Source organism: Triturus cristatus, chromosome 8 (assembly GCF_964204655.1).
Source record: "Triturus cristatus chromosome 8, aTriCri1.1, whole genome shotgun sequence".
Taxonomy (NCBI): Eukaryota; Metazoa; Chordata; class Amphibia; order Caudata; family Salamandridae; genus Triturus; species Triturus cristatus.
The window spans coordinates 1182622162-1182637902 of NC_140591.1; the positions used below are offsets into that span (position 1 = coordinate 1182622162).

The following is a 15741-nucleotide window of genomic DNA, read 5'->3' on the forward strand; positions in this document are numbered from 1 at the left end:
CTGTACTAATACTTTACATGTGTCCACCGTCTTCTCTGCTCTGCTAACCTATAGTCACACATGCGAGAGAGTTCCTTGAAAGAGGACCAAAGTGAGAAAAACTCCCCCTGCTCCCTTCCTGTGTGAGGTGATGGCAACTGTTTGTTAAATGGCACCATTACACTTTTTGGAGACTTCACCCCTCATGCACTGCAATGGAAGCACTCCTTTGCTGCTCCTGCTAATTAATCATGTAAGAATATATAACAATATCAAGAAACCATTATCTTAGTAAAAATAATAGATGGAAGGCAATATTTGTCCTGCACTATTGACCGTTTCTTAAAAGGTTCTTTTGAGTTATTTTAGTGAATAGTCCTTTGGTGGACGGACAGCTAAATAATGGTTGCTTCTTGCAGGTTTTGGAAAACAAGCAACCGGGAATAATCTGAGCCCTGGATAGTAGGAGCTGGAAATTGAGACTTGTATTTTGTGCAAAGGAGAGTGGGTATGTCAAGAAGTAAGAGGAAAAATGAATACCCACAGTTCAAAATCTTCCATATTTGAGGGCTTGAGGACAACATGTCTGAACAGTTTAGGAGGGTTCATCGGATACCATTAAAACACAGACATTTATTGTAAACCAACATCTACAAATGTAAATGTTTTGTTTCAACTTCTGTTTGTGGAGGTTTAACTCAGATCACTGGACCAAATTTCAGTGGTGTAACTTTTGATAGACACGATCAACTTTGGGTTTTTTCCCCGAATTTTATTCGTTGAGCTGCAATATCCTATTACTAGAAACAGTAGAACTAAATACTTGCCTTAGCGTGAGGATGCCAAAACCTTATTCTCCACAAATTCTAATCTAATATAACTAGTTTCGGGTTGAAGTGGAAAGAGTGTGAAAAATTCCTCTCTAGCTAAAATAAATTAACTGAAAATGTAGTTACATAGGGCCTCCTTAAGAATATTTAATGGAGCTGTTTTCCATTCCCATTATGCTCCTGATTGTATTATGCCCGTCACTGTGTGCTTTAGAAGGTCAATGCCATTGTTTGCTCTAAGCTGTAAGTGTGCATATTCTTTGTAGACATTACCTAATGGGCAGGAAGTCTGTGGGCGATAACTCCCGAAGAGGCAGTCTTTGGATAACAACTGATGGACAAACATTTTCATTTGGTACTTGGGCATATTATGGCTGTCCTTCACAAATACATTTGTCTTTAAGCTATGCACATTTCTGTGCTTAGTTTAGAGATGCCAACTGTGCTTTGTTGTATGGTAGTTGATATTGAAAGTCTTGTCACTCACATCCTTCGGAAAATTATGAACAAGCTTTCTGAAATGCACTTTACCTCCTTTCTGTGCTTTTGATTTCCTCTTTTCTCCTAGTCTACCTGTGTTTCTGTGAGTTTGTGGAGTGAGCAAGCCTTATTGCTGTACTAGAAACAACTTGATTTTATTCATGTTTGTTAGGAATTGGTTGTTGTTTCCCAATGACTTGTGCTCCTTTTCATTGCACAACTTTGAAACACTGACTAGAGCTGTGATCTGCTGTTGGATGGTTTAATCCTGAAAAGTGGTATTCTGCACATTCGTGGTTCTAAAATGTCATTGATAAATTGGTCCGTGAAATAACTATGAATTATAACCAACTATTGTTTCTCCCTACCCATGGTTTAACTACTCCTTCCATTTTCTATTATGTTATCTGTGCAGACCCATTTCCATGCTGTTTAGAGAATGAAACTTTTTTTTTTTGTACTAATGTTCTAAATGAAATAGAATTGATAGATCTTACTGAATTGTTATTTGCTCTTTTCCAGTGCCACTATGGCTGCCCAAGTGACTCTCGAGGACGCCTTGTCCAACGTGGACCTTTTGGAGGAATTGCCATTACCCGATCAGCAACCATGCATTGAACCACCACCATCATCTCTCCTTTACCAGGTGTGTTTCATGCATCAGTTTGTGTCTACCATCAGTGTTTGGAGTTTTGGTCCACATGACAGATGCTCTGGTAATAGAAGCAGTAGATGTGCTGTTTGCTAGAACCTTCTCTCTGTCTTTTCAAGAGTGTAGTTTCAGGAATGTCTTTCCGGTAAGGCGAGTGTGTGAGAGTCGTGCTTGTCAAGGGGAGGGGGGGGCCGTACCAGTTTTGTAAGACATTTCAGTTTACTAGTATTCACATAATGGCTGCCGTGGACTGATGCACACACGTGACATCTTAGAATGAGCTTAAAGAAAACGCATTCCAAGATGGTTTCTGCTCCTCTGAGCCTGTCTTCAGGGGGGGGGGGGGGGGGAACGAGGCCCATTTGCTTGGCTACTATTTGTTTCTTCAATGGGTAAAGGTTTGCGGCGTCCTTTGTCTCTGTGTATATTGCATTTTTGTAGTGAGTTACTGGCATCTACTCCCAGAGGTCAGTACTTAGAAAGTGGATCATTTTGAAGCACTGGTTTATACTGGAAAACTAACTTGTACATTGCATTAAGCTTACAATTGCAATTCAATGAAATGAAAGTTTTGGGGAGAATTTTTAACTCTGGTGTATAATGCCTCTTTCCACAGCCTAACTTCAACACTAATTTTGAAGACCGAAATGCCTTTGTCACCGGCATTGCTCGATATATTGAGCAAGCCACTGTTCATTCCGGAATGGTAATTACATTTAACTTAATTGATGTTATTTTGTCCATTTGCTATACCAAGTGATTGCCAAATGTTTATTTATACATGACACGTAATAGCAGGAAAAAGTGTAAATGGTGAAACAAAGGAAGAATGCCTAATCTATAGACCCAAAGCAAGAGTATGCAAAGATGAGGGAATGTGTTATTTGTATAGTGCACTGAATGCCCAGCCATTAAAATACTAAATGGAAAAATGAGTTTGGTTAGATTTATAGAATGTAAGTTGTGACTATCAAACTATACATGCAATTCTAAGCACTGGGCCTCAACTGAGAACACATCAAGAAACTGACAATATTTTGTTCAAGTCCCAGTAACCAGCAGTGAAGGACTAAACTTTGGATGAGATACCTACCACCTGTTTGTGATGCGGTGTGGTCTAATGTATCACTTAAAGTCTCAAATAATCATGATTTCTGCATACTTTTCTGGAAATCTCTGCAAATTATGCTTGTATATGCCAGGTCAAATTATTTTCTGATGCCAATAGCTAGTTCTTAAACATTTTGTTTTGAGAGAAGTACCATTACTTCAGTCTTGTTCTGCACTGCCAAACCTCCCATGTAAGCGTCTGTTCATACACCATCCCCTCATTCACAATAGTTTTATATATTTTAACTATTTAGCCAGGAATGAAAAGACACTGTTTTTTATTTAAATGATTTGAAAGATAGCAATTTTTGTTCACAATTTATTTTATTCATATAATTGCTGCCTTTGAATAACCATATCTTTATATTTACATTCAGAATGGGATGCTTGAAGAGGGGCAAGAATATGCTATAATGTTGTACACATGGAGAAGCTGTTCGAGAGCCATTCCCCAGGTAAGATGGTTTTAACACACGGATAGGCGCTTGCAGTAAATTTTGTGATAGTTGCGCTCTTCTTGTGTAGTCTCTTTGAAACACAGTGATTTAACATTTATAATATAATTGTCGGACAATTATTGCATAGCTACGTACTTACACAAAAATTGAAAAAGCAGACCATTCATCTGCCATATTGCAATACTGTCAACATCTAAACACTGGGAACTTTGCCCCACATTCCCATGTTTATCTTGTTTGACTTACTGTGCACCCTCTATGAGAACAACCCTTTCCTCACTGACTTACCAAACCACTCTTTTCTGAATTATGTAAGCTCGCCATCAGCCGCAGTAATTGGCGTATTTCCTCCCACCATGTGGACATTGTGGTCTCCCTGGACATATACGCAAATGAATGTATAGATTTCAGCCTTTTATTTTTCAATTATAATCTTGCTTAGGTTTCTTTTCTGTCTTCCAGTAGGGTCTTTTCCTCCCCAGGGTTTCCTTACGTATGTTGTGGGGCTCGCACCCCCTTCCGTTCTTTCCTTTATCTGCCCAGAAGTGGCTAACTCCTCTTCCACCATCCTCTATGGACAGTTGTAGGGGTTGATGGCCTCAAAGAAACCATACAACAGGGTAAGTATTGGGTTTTTGGTTCTCTCTTTTACCTCTAATGAAGCTGCCACTGTGTTTTTTCAGAGTGTAGTGCTCTCTTCCCCAAGGTGTGCCCCCTTCCACCTAGACTGTGCCCCCACAAACCAGCAGCCGCACCCCCGACCACCACCTCAGTACAGACCAATATTGTAAAAAAGGCACTTGCCTTAGACCACAGCCCTCCCTGGGGTCATGGCGTCGGGAACCACAGCGTCCTCCTTGGCTGCTGGGTTCAAATGCCTTGGGTGTAGCTGGACATTTGTTGTAGGAGTGCTCACCACTGCAGACCGCGTTGGCGCCCTTTCTTCGTGTCCCAGCAGGCGGGGCCGGCTCACGCTTGTCTTCAGCTGCTTCCTCCTGCTCCTTGGCCTCTGTGGGTCCACAGAGGTCCTCCTGAGTCTTATTATCAAATTCTCTCTCCTTCTGTCGAGCTGTCCCCAACAACTATCGCCTAGTAGCCCTCCTTGATAATGAGGCAAAATACTTTGCGGGAATTATCTTAGAAGAGATTGTGCAATGGGCGGAAGCTAACCAGATCATTCCACTGAATCAGACTGGTTTTAGGAAAAAAACAGGAACATCAACTAACATTCTGGCTATCTCCCTGATTATAGATGCTGCAAAAATCAAAAAACTTCCGCTACACCTGTGCTACATCGACTTCAGCGCAGCATTTGATAACATCGAGAGAGGCAGACTTTGGGGGAAATTGGCGCAATGGGGCATACCACAGCCAACACTCAACATGCTGAAGCTCCTCCACTCTGACACCTGGGTACAAGTGAAGCTAGGAGGCGGCACACACCTGTCATCTAAGGTTCGCACCACAAAAGGCCTCAAACAAGGGTGTGTGCTTGCCCCAATATTGTTCAACCTGTATATGGCTGACCTCCCAAGTCTACTCAATACATGCAACTCCCACTCCCCGAGGCTGGGAGGAAAAGCTCTGAGCAACCTTTTGTACGCGGATGACGTCGTATTACTCAGTCACACTCATTTAGGCCTTCAGCAGCTTCTGATTCAAATGCATAGTTATGCAACGGATAACAATCTAAAAATAAACTTGAGTAAGACCCGAACCATGTCAATCAACATCAAGAATAAATACCAGAAGCCATGGGCACTTGGCGACCAAAAAATAGAGCATGTGTCTGAGTATAAATATCTTGGAGTCATCTTTGACAAAGTTGGCACATTTGTACTGCATAAACAAGAAATAAAAAGGAGAGGGATCTGCATAGCCATTTCATTAAAAAATGTAGCCAATCATCTGATGGGGCCAATTTTGACTCCTTACTTGAAGGTCATCCAGGCTAAATTAGTTCCTTCCATTTGCTATGGCAGTGAGGCACTACAAGGCAGAGATTCTAAGAACTTGGACATAATTCAAACAAAAGCCTATAGAATAATGTTCTCACTCCCGCACTACACCTCGCCAGCCCAAATAAGAATGGAGTTTGGTTTGCTAAAACAAGACCTTGCCAGACAGGGAGCCTACATCATCTGCTGCCACAAACTTCGTTTGGCCATGGCTAATACCTTAAATTCGCTGCTATGGCAAGACATCCAAAGCAGGGATGAATCTCAAGCAAGATCTTACTTGAAGGCAGCCCTGGGGGTCACCAAACAAACTACGATTTGGGATATGCAACTTGGGCACAACACTTTTAAAAAATTGGTTTGGAAAAACGTAAAGTCTCTCTCCTTACTAGAGGATAAGGCTGCATTTACAAAAAGAAGCCACGCATGGATGACCCTAAACTCATACAAAACCCTGACACCACAACCATACTTTAGTCAGGGCTATCCCAAGGCCACAAAACTGCGGTTCCTGAAAATGAGATTAGGGGTTTTGCCGAGTAGAGAGCATCTTCCACCATGGCTCAGGAGCAAAGGCCAAGAGGCCTGCCCGCTCTGCAATCAAGAAAAGGGCGATATCCTCCACCTGCCTTGCCTCTGTGAAGAGCTTCGGCCAGCTCGTCAACACCTCCTAAAGGACCAGTTCAAGCAGTTAGGGACTAGCACTAGAAGGCAAGCAGTCCTTGCCTGTATGAACCCTGCAAATACGAAACTGAACTGCAGATTTGTTAAGTTCCTTGCAATGACCGAGCACAGACTGTCAAATTTACTACAACCAGAGACCAACTACACAGAGAACAAGTAAGAGGTCATAAGAACGTCAAGGAACATGCTGCCCTGCATCAGGGAAAAAATGTTGCTGGACAATTACCCTGTGCCTTATTTGGAAAATTATAATGAACAAATTTTATGCTATTTTTAAAAAAAATGTGTTTTGTAAAATGTTTGCACTGGTTTTAATTAACTATGCATAATAAACTTAACTAACTGTCGAGCTGTCCGTCGCCGTCCTGTCTCCTCCTTCCATGCATGCCTTCCCCGGCTCTTCTGGGTTTTTCACTGTGAAGGTCTCAGGGTGGCCTCCTGATGCTGCTTGCAGCAACTAGACCATTGCTGCTCCACACTTCCGGGTCAGCGGTGTTGGCCATGATGGAATTCCTGGTGGTCTCTGGACTTTCACATCCGACTTTAGAAACGTATCGGAGTACTCTCCGTTTACCAGATTATTTTCTGTTTCGCTGACTACACACGTTGACTGGGATATACTCCTGGAGTCATACCAGAGATATTTGTTTTTGCTTAACGCCACCACTGTTGAATCATGTTTGAATTAACTTCGCTATTTGTGACGAAGACCTGTTGTATTACACGCTACTAAGCAAAATATACACCTTTCATGCCCTGAGGAAGTCGTTTGGGCTACTTGCCCTTAGACGAAACACGTGTTGGCTGCAAACATCTTTGGTCTGTTTGTGATATATGATTTACTATGCAAATCCCATGAAGGGAAATCCTGCCAACCAAGATAATAAAGAAGAATATTTTCATACCCATGGATTGGACTCACATAACTGTTACTCTCATATTGGACACTGAATTTCTTTTGCTCTGGAAGAATCTTTTGTTTTTGCATTTATCTTCGGTTGCTTTGTATAACGGAGGATTTTGGGATTCCAAGTGGCTGTTTCCCTTTCGTTCCCTGGAGCATCTTGTCAATTCACTTTTGCATTTGAACTAATATTGATTTTTGCGCAAATGTAACCTAGCCACTGTTCGAGGCTTCATTGGTCTCTGGACTACACTGTCTCCTTCCTAAGAATGGATGTAGGAGCCATTCAGAAACTGGGCAGCGGGAAAGGAAATCCACATTCCTGTGCTGCTTTCCGGGCACATGCAAAGTCTGAAATGAGAAAGGTTGCAGAGTAAGGAACCACGTCAAGATCTTAGGATTGATGTCTTTCTGTTGAGCCAACCAGGTGAGAGGGGCATCATCAGTCAGAAGCATTTAATAGCAACATAAGAGGTAGTTTTGCAGGGCTTCCTAAGCCCACTTGATGGAAATGTACTCCTTGCCTAATGTGGAATAAATCTGCTCTCTCAGGAACAGCTTGCAGTTCACGAATAATACAGGAGACAAGTCTCCTTCATCTTCGGGTTGGAACATTACGGCCCCCAATCCCGGACCTGAGGCGTTGGTGTGCATTTCCAAGGTTCTTTGGAAGTTGGAGCAAATGAGAATGGGAGAGTTACATTAAACATCTTTCAGGTGTTGAAAGCTGTGATCCTGAATGTTTGACCAAGACACCAGTTTTGCGGGGTATTTATTGGTATTGATTAGATTTCTAAAGCGCTCAAATGCCAATGGCATCTTGGCGCTAGTGTCAAAGCACTGTCTAATGAGTAACTTCCAGAACTAAGGACTACAGAATAGAACGTATCATATTGTGCCTGAAAATAGCCATGTTTTAAACTTCTTTCTAAATCTAAGCAGGTTAGGCTGGCTTCTCAGACGTTCAGGGAGACAGTTCCACAGTTGAGCTGTAGTATGGATGAAACTCCTGCTGCCCCACTTCTCTCTTTTAAGTTTTGAGGACAATTACTGTCCTGGAGTTTGCTGCTCATAGCGTCCTGTTAGGTGTATATCAAGAAAGATTCTTTTTCAGGTACTCTGGCATACAGGGTTTTATGAGCCAAGCATAATGCTTTGAACTTAACTCTTTTCTCCACTGGAAGCCGGTAGAGTTCTCGAAGGGTCTCTGCCACGGATCTGAGTTTTGGGATTTTCTTCAAGAGTCTTGTTGCAGCATTTTGTAAAACTTGAAGTTTTTTCAATGAGCACTGATGAATGCTCAGATAAAGGGCGGTACAGTAATAAAGCCCTGATAGTACTAAGGCTGTGACCACTAATTTCTGAAATTCAAAGGGAATAAAATGAAGAATCTTCCTTATCTTACTCAGAAGAAAGAAACGGCAAAAAGTAAGCTTGTTGGTCTGAGCCTTAAAGGACAGTTCAGAGTAAAAAATTATGCCAAGATTTTTGACAGTGGAAACTGGGGTGGGGAGAGACCGAGCGTCTGAGGCCACCAGGATTGGTTCCAAAAGACAAGATTCTTCCTGAGAAGAAGGACCTCGGTTTCGGTTGAATTGAGCATGAGGCTGTTGTCATCCATCCATAACTCTATGGCTGACATACAGTCCTTAAAATGGTGTACCATTTCACCAGTATCATTCGTGATAGCCACCACGATTTGTGTGTTGTCTGCATAGGCGACTGGAGCAAAGCCTTAGGACCGGATACGTTTTGTATTGGGGGCCACATATATATATATATATATATAACAGCATCGGGCTCAAATAAGACCGCTCGGGAAACCCACAAGGTAGAGAAAAGGTCTCCCAAGGCAACCGATGGGACTCTGTGCATAAGGAATGATCAGAGCAGCTCCAAGGCAGATCCCTCTATTCCTATTTACACCAGGCACATTATCAGAATCTCATGGTTGACCATATCGAAGGCTGCCGATAGACCCAGCATGATCATTGCAGCCTTCCCTCAACTGTCTAAAACATTTCTCAGCTTCTGATGCCACCTCCAGTGCTAATTCCGTAAGGCGACTTGGCATATAGATGAATTGTGCTGAATCTAGGATCCCTTTCTCTTCTACAAATTTGGACAATGCCAGATTCAAGTATTTTTTGAGGGCCTTAGCTGGGAAAGGTAACCTGGGGATAGGGTGATAGTTCTTTGTTTCTTTAGGGTCCAATGATGACTTCTTCAGTAGGGGGAGAATGGAAACTTCTTTCCACTCTGTGAGAAAAAGACAGATTTCAGAAAGGATTTGAGTAGTAGAGTGACGGGAGGCGTGACTACTGCAGAAATCCCATGGAATATTTTAGAGGACAAGGATCAGAAGGAGCCCCCGATTTAATTTGACCTATAAGCTTGGCTACTCTTTCCTCTGTAAGCGAGAGAAATTTATTCAGAATCAAACTATCCGAAACAGAGAATATTTAATTTACCATGGATTTCCTTCATCTTATTTTTAAAGAAATCTGCCAGTTGATCGCAGAACATCTGACATGGAGCCATAGTACGGGAAGAGGATAAACTAGAAAGAACCTCCACTGTTTTAAAGAGTTCTCTTGAGGAATTCTTTTGAGTAGATTTTTGCAGAGAAGTATTTAAACTTTCAACTGCAATCAAATTTTTGTATTCTTGAATACATTTATGTCATTTGACCTTTTCGTCCTTCCTATAGTGTTTCCTCCACAATTTGTTTTCTCCTCTACATTTTTTTTAAATTCCTTGAGCTGGGTGGAAAATCAAGGGGTGGAGGGTCTGCTTCTGTAGTTTTTAGGTCTTGCCTAAACAGCGCCTGTGCTGTCTTTTCGAGACATGCTGTATACAGGTATGGACTTGAAGCTCTGCCCACTCTCTGACCATATTTTACATTGGCCTGTCTGTAAATGTTGGTTTCTGATTCGTTAATAGGCTTGTTAGTCCCTCCTTTTCTACATTTGTAACCTGCCATGAGGACTGACCCTTTTACTTGTGTTGTTACTTGGTATGTTTTACTTACAGTCTGTGAGCACTATATATATATTTTTAATGATTTTCTCCTACTGCAGACACTGGATACTTTCCTGCATGGCGTCCGCTTTGCTGGCACCTTTTCATCAACGTTATTTTTTGTAAAAATGGCAGCGTAGCACGCTTTAGCTATAGTGGGCGCGCACCTATGATACAAGGACAACAGACATTTCTCTTCCAAGGTGGCCACCAAGGTAACCACGAAGCACATGGTGGTCGCTGTTGCTTACTGGTGATGATAGCTCCCACACCCATCTCAGAGTCACACAGTAACATTAATGTTTCGTAGAGGCTCGGGAGATTAAGTGATTGCAGAGACTCGAACGTGGTTCCCCAGCTCCTGAGTCGGCAGCTCTGGCATTACATCACATCCTATCTGTGTCTGTTTCTTCCCCACCCTCTTAACAAAAGCGGTGTCTTTATTATTCACAAACTAACTCTCATTTTGAGGGATGTGATTGTTTGCAGTCTGTCTTTAGTTAAAGGAGTAACCACCTCCCCCGCTCTACAAATCCCACCTGTCTAACTGCTGCTGCAGACAGTTTTGCGTGTTATCAGTAAAATGAAATATTTGCCTCAAATCTCACAATTGACTTAAGCTCATAAGCTGTGATTAATCCAGGTTTTTTGGTTTCACTTTCTGCCTCCTAATCCATCCGCTTTATGAGCTTGCTTTCTGTTTGGATGTTTTCAAACCTGCTGATTGTAAACATCAAATAGCTCATGCATATCCACAACCACTCTACTGCAGAAAAAAACCATAAGTAAAAAACATTGCCATTTACATCGTCAATAGCTCCAACTTTCACAAATGCGAGACCTATTGCACTGCAAATTCTTTTTAGCAATTTTGACAGGGGGTGAAGTTTGGTTACTGCAGCTTTTAGCCACTCAGAGAAAGGTGCCACTGATGAGATGGTACTTTTCAAAAATTGAGAATGGGAGCTGTCAAGCTTTGCTATCAATTCTGTGTTACAGATTTGACTCCAGGCTTGGACCTTTTTAACTTGCACATGCTTTTTAGTATTTTTTATGTGCAAAATAAGTTCTAAGCTAAATTAGTAGCTTTATGGTCTTACCATATAACAGGAAGGATATCATCTACCTTAAGTTCTTGCCTATTAGAGAAAAAAACATTCAGTGTGTGACCGGCTTTGTGAGTAGCGGTGGATACTTGTTCATTAAGATTAAAACTACTTGGAATGTCCAGGAGGTATTTTGGTTGCTATAATCTAAATCACTATTAAATCCCATTGAATAGTAAAATTAGCCTACTGCATGTATGGTTCCACCAGATTTCCCAGGCCTTTGAGTAAAGATGTTTTTGGACTAATGGGACATATCAGGAGTCCATTAAAGACATTGCCTCACAATTGATTACTGTAACAGGGGCACAGGAGACCTTGAGGTGATCCATGTACACCACCGCCTGGCCTCCCCATCTTGCTAACTCTGTCAGATCTAAGTAGAGAAGCCACCTGGTAGGGCTTCGGCCAAATCTGTTATTAGATCGGTGAGTGAGCTTGCAATGTCAGGCAACCAGGAGATGTACTTTCTATAATAACCCATAAGCCCCGGGAAGGTGCGCATCTCCTCGAAATCTAAGACAAAGAAGATCTTTTGTATGGCCTCTGTTTTACTGGTCTGTTGTTGGATGTTCCCTAAACGGATAGTGAACCCCAAATACTCAATATGGTTGGTGGCGAATGTGGTTGTATTTTTTGTTCAGAGTGAGGTCAGCTTGATATAGTGTGTTCAGAACTTGTTCTAAGTGTTGCAGATGGGTCTCCCAGGTGGGACCATATAGACCAGGGGCGGCTCCTTTGTTTGAGCAGAGGAGTGTCGCCCCACATGCCAAAGCTGAAAATAAAAATGGTAATACAGGTTATTGCCATTTTATCTTTCAGCAACAAACCCTCCCAGAAACTGAGTGACAGGGCTGGCCAGTGCTGCCGAGTGGCAGCAGGGAGCTGTACGCTTTAAAAGGTGCATGTCTCTTTGGCCAGCCAGCTTGCGACGGCCTGCCAGATATGTGCATTTTAAACTTCTCTAACACAGCTGCTTTTAACAGAAAGCGCAGGCCTCCAGTGCTCTTGAGAGCGCTGAGTGAGGCCGCTCCCACCAATTCTGGGGCTGCTCTCATGCTGGTGAGAGCAGTACCAGGATTGGTTTTGGGAGTTGGCTGGGTCCCGCGGAGGAGAGACGACCGGTGGAGGAGGACATCATGTTGCACCTCAAGGTAAGTGTTTTATTTTTACTAAAAAAAAAAAAAATCGGTCCCCCGCTCCACCACCCCTGCCCCATTGCCCTCTCTGTACATGGCAGCCGCCTCTGCTATAGATCACAATGTTGTCAATATATGCCATAGCATACTCCTGGTGTGCCCGCAGTAAAATGTCCATAAGTATTTTGAATATCACTGGGGCCCCATGAATGCCAACTGTCAGGACCTTTAAATGATAGAGACCCGAAGAGGTTGCGGACACTGTCTTTTCCCAGGCCTCTGGTGCTAGTGGAATCTGCCAATAACCATAAATCAGGTTGATTGCGTGCATGACTCTTAACTCTCCCAGTCTCTCTACCAACTCATTTACTCGTGGCATGGGGTATGTATCGAACCGAGAGATGGTGTTCAGTTGTTGAAAATAGATACAACGCTGTAGACTACAATTGCCATTTGGTACCAGCAGTATGGGGGAACACCAGGTGCTTTCTGATGGCTCAATAATATCTGCTTTTAGCATCACCTCTACCTCATGTTCCACTGCCTTCCTCCAAGCACCTGAGATGTGCTAGGGCTTAAATTTAACCATCCAAGAGCCATCAGTGGCAACATTATGGGATACCAGTGTAGTCCGTCCTATGTTTCCTGAGAGAAAGGAGGGGTACTTTCCCAGAAGCTGTTTTAGCTTTTGTTTTTTTTCTCTATGGTTAGGGTCTCCCCCCATATTGATACTTGCTCGTGTTGATGTATCCTATGGGTAACACTGGTTCTAATCTCACTGGAGTGGGTTTCTTCCCATTTCTTTAGCAGGTTTACGTGGTAGACCTGCCACTTTCTACGACCATGTGTAATGGACACTCAGTACGTGATGGTGGTCACCTTTTCTTTGATGACCTATGGTACCTGCCAAGTGGCTAGGAGTTTTTGTCTGATGTAGGAAGCAGGATTAATACCTTCTCACCCATGGTAAAATCCCATACCACTGTCCCATTTGTCCTATATCTGTTTTTGCCATTTCTGTAAAAACTTCTTGATTGCTGTAGACCTCCTTCCACAGGTTGGACAGGGTTTCCTTAAGAGAAGTGATACACCTCAAGGAGAGGTTTCCCCGTTGTCCTCTTCCTCAACCTACTGTTCCGTGGCTATGTCTAAGAAAGTGTGGGGCTTCCTCCCGAACAGTAGTTCGAAATGTGAAAACCCTGTGGACCTCTGTTCGTGTGACCATATGGCAAAGAGGACCAAAGGTAATTTCTGGTCCCAGTCCCGCCCTGTCTTCTTTATGGCCTTCCGGACCATGGTTTTGATGGTCCAATTATATCTCTTAATCAATCTGTCTGTCTGTGGATGGTAAACAGATGTATGGATTTGCAGTATGCTTAAGAGTTTGCATATTTGGGCCATCAGCCGGGACATGAAGGGCGTGCCCTAGTCCGTGACCCGCTCGTGGGGAAACCCCACCCGCTAGAAAAACTAGATCATGACCTGTGCAACTGTGATGATGGTCATACTGGTCAGTGGGATTGCTTCGGGATAGCGTGTCGCTTAGTCCATTAGGACTAATATATACTGACATCCTCGGGCGGAGAACGTCAGCGGTCCCACTAAATCCATTTCCATCCTCTGGAATGGTACCTCAACATTGGGGAACTAGCTACCCGTGCTGGATTTAGCATCCAACATGTTGACAGGCAGCGCAATATGTTGCTACCTCACGATTAACTCCTGGCCCAAAAAAACGTTCTAACGTGTATTTCAGCATATCCTCTTGCCCATAATGACCTCCCCAGTCTGATTATGGGCTAGATGTAAAACCTGATTGCGGAAAGCCACTAGCACTAGGAGCTGTTCACTATGGCGCTCACCCCTTTTCGTAATCCTATACAATAGGCCTTTCTTTATACAAAAGAATGGTCTTACCTGGTTTGGCTCCTCCTCTCTAACTTGCTCCCAGGCGTGCTATCATTCCTCTGGGCTGTCCAGAAGCTATGTGTATGTGTGTGTGTGGGGAGGGGAGGGGGTCTGGTTTCTCTCTGGGGACAAAAGGATACAAGTGGTTGATGGATGGGAGTACTGACAGTAACCTGTTCGTTCAAGTCTCTTTTCTTTTCTGGTCTTTACCACCTTAGCAGGAGCTGTTTGTATGGCCGTCTCACAGAAAGGAGCCTCCTTAATCCAACCTACCTCCGTTTCCTGCTTCAAACTAGATAAATATTCACTAAATCTGGGTAGATTTGTACCAAAAATCACCTTCTCAGGTAGGGAGGGAATAATCCCAACCTTTTGTATCTGGGGATCCCCTTCTACTTCGATTAACACCTCTGCCGCTGGATAGGTTTTCTTGTCCACATGTACACAAGTGACTTGTACCAATTCCCCCTCTCTCTTCTGAGCTGTCGCGACAAAGTCCTGACTAACCCCTGTGCAGCGGCAACCCGTATCTAGGGCCTTCCATTTAGATGCATCTTTTTCCTCTAGTGCCTTGAATCAGTCCCTGCTGCGCATATTCTCCCCTTGGTGTTCCCCACTTCCATAGGTTCGGGGCTTGACCCCGTTGGGGACATTGCCGAGCTATGTGCCCCCACTCTGCACAGTGAAAGCACTGCGGACCCTGTGGCTGATTACTCCCACTGATGGTAATCTAGTGGGAACTTATGGGAGAGGGGCCATCCGTGGCTTCCCCTCTAGCCCCTCACCCCCCATACTGATCCATTGAATGGATTATAAGTAAGGTGTAGTATTGGGGTATCCTGAACTTGTTGGTTGTTAGTCAGCAAAGTGACCTGGTCTTTCAAGGCGGTCTGGAAGGACTCCCGGTATTTCTGTACTGGTTCTGCCTGTTGTTCAAGGACTAACAGTACATGGTGCTGGTGGTGTGGCCAGTGGGCTAACATGGCGGACGCATAGCTCGCGGGCTCCTGGGCCCTATGATCCCCCTTGTATTGCTAGTTGTACTGCAGCATCGGGTCCTGGTTATTTTAGAGGAACCAACACTTACTGACACAGCGGTGCACAGGTCTGTCATTTATGCCCCATGGGTGGCCGGGGGTGCCGAACTGACTACCTCCATGCCGCACAGCCAAAATGGTGGCAGAACATGGACAGTCCCGGGACTGCAACTGAGGGTTGAGCCCAAGGGCGAAAGTGGACGGGTCCACCTGCTGGCTCGGTGAGCTGGGGAACCCGGGGAACTTCGACCCGACACATCGAAGCCGGAGCTGTCGGTTTGGACCCGCCGTGGGTGTTCTGACCGTTGGTCCGCGCTGAGCCTTGAGGGGAACTGACGGCACCAGTCAGCTACTAGGGGTGACGTCACCGATCTGCATAGTTCACGATTGCTGCAACAGCTCGACAGGAGGCCCTGAGCAAGGAAATCTGGGCGCCAGAGAGCCCATTTTGGAAAGTGGTTGGTGGTGGGGAGGG

The 15741-nt window shown here is 43.9% G+C and overlaps 1 protein-coding gene across 2 annotated transcripts in view; it reads left to right on the forward strand.

The window, feature by feature from the left end:
* The window catches only part of CYFIP1 (cytoplasmic FMR1 interacting protein 1), a 517233-nt gene that overhangs the window by 52480 nt on the left and 449012 nt on the right, over positions 1–15741 (forward strand). For both annotated transcript variants that reach the window (XM_085622863.1, XM_085622862.1), the window contains exons 2-4: positions 1812–1935; positions 2558–2647; positions 3429–3506. In XM_085622863.1, the coding sequence (XP_085478989.1) occupies positions 1819–1935; positions 2558–2647; positions 3429–3506 (285 nt within the window). In that variant the 5' untranslated portion in view covers positions 1812–1818. The remainder of the gene's footprint in view (positions 1–1811; positions 1936–2557; positions 2648–3428; positions 3507–15741) is intronic.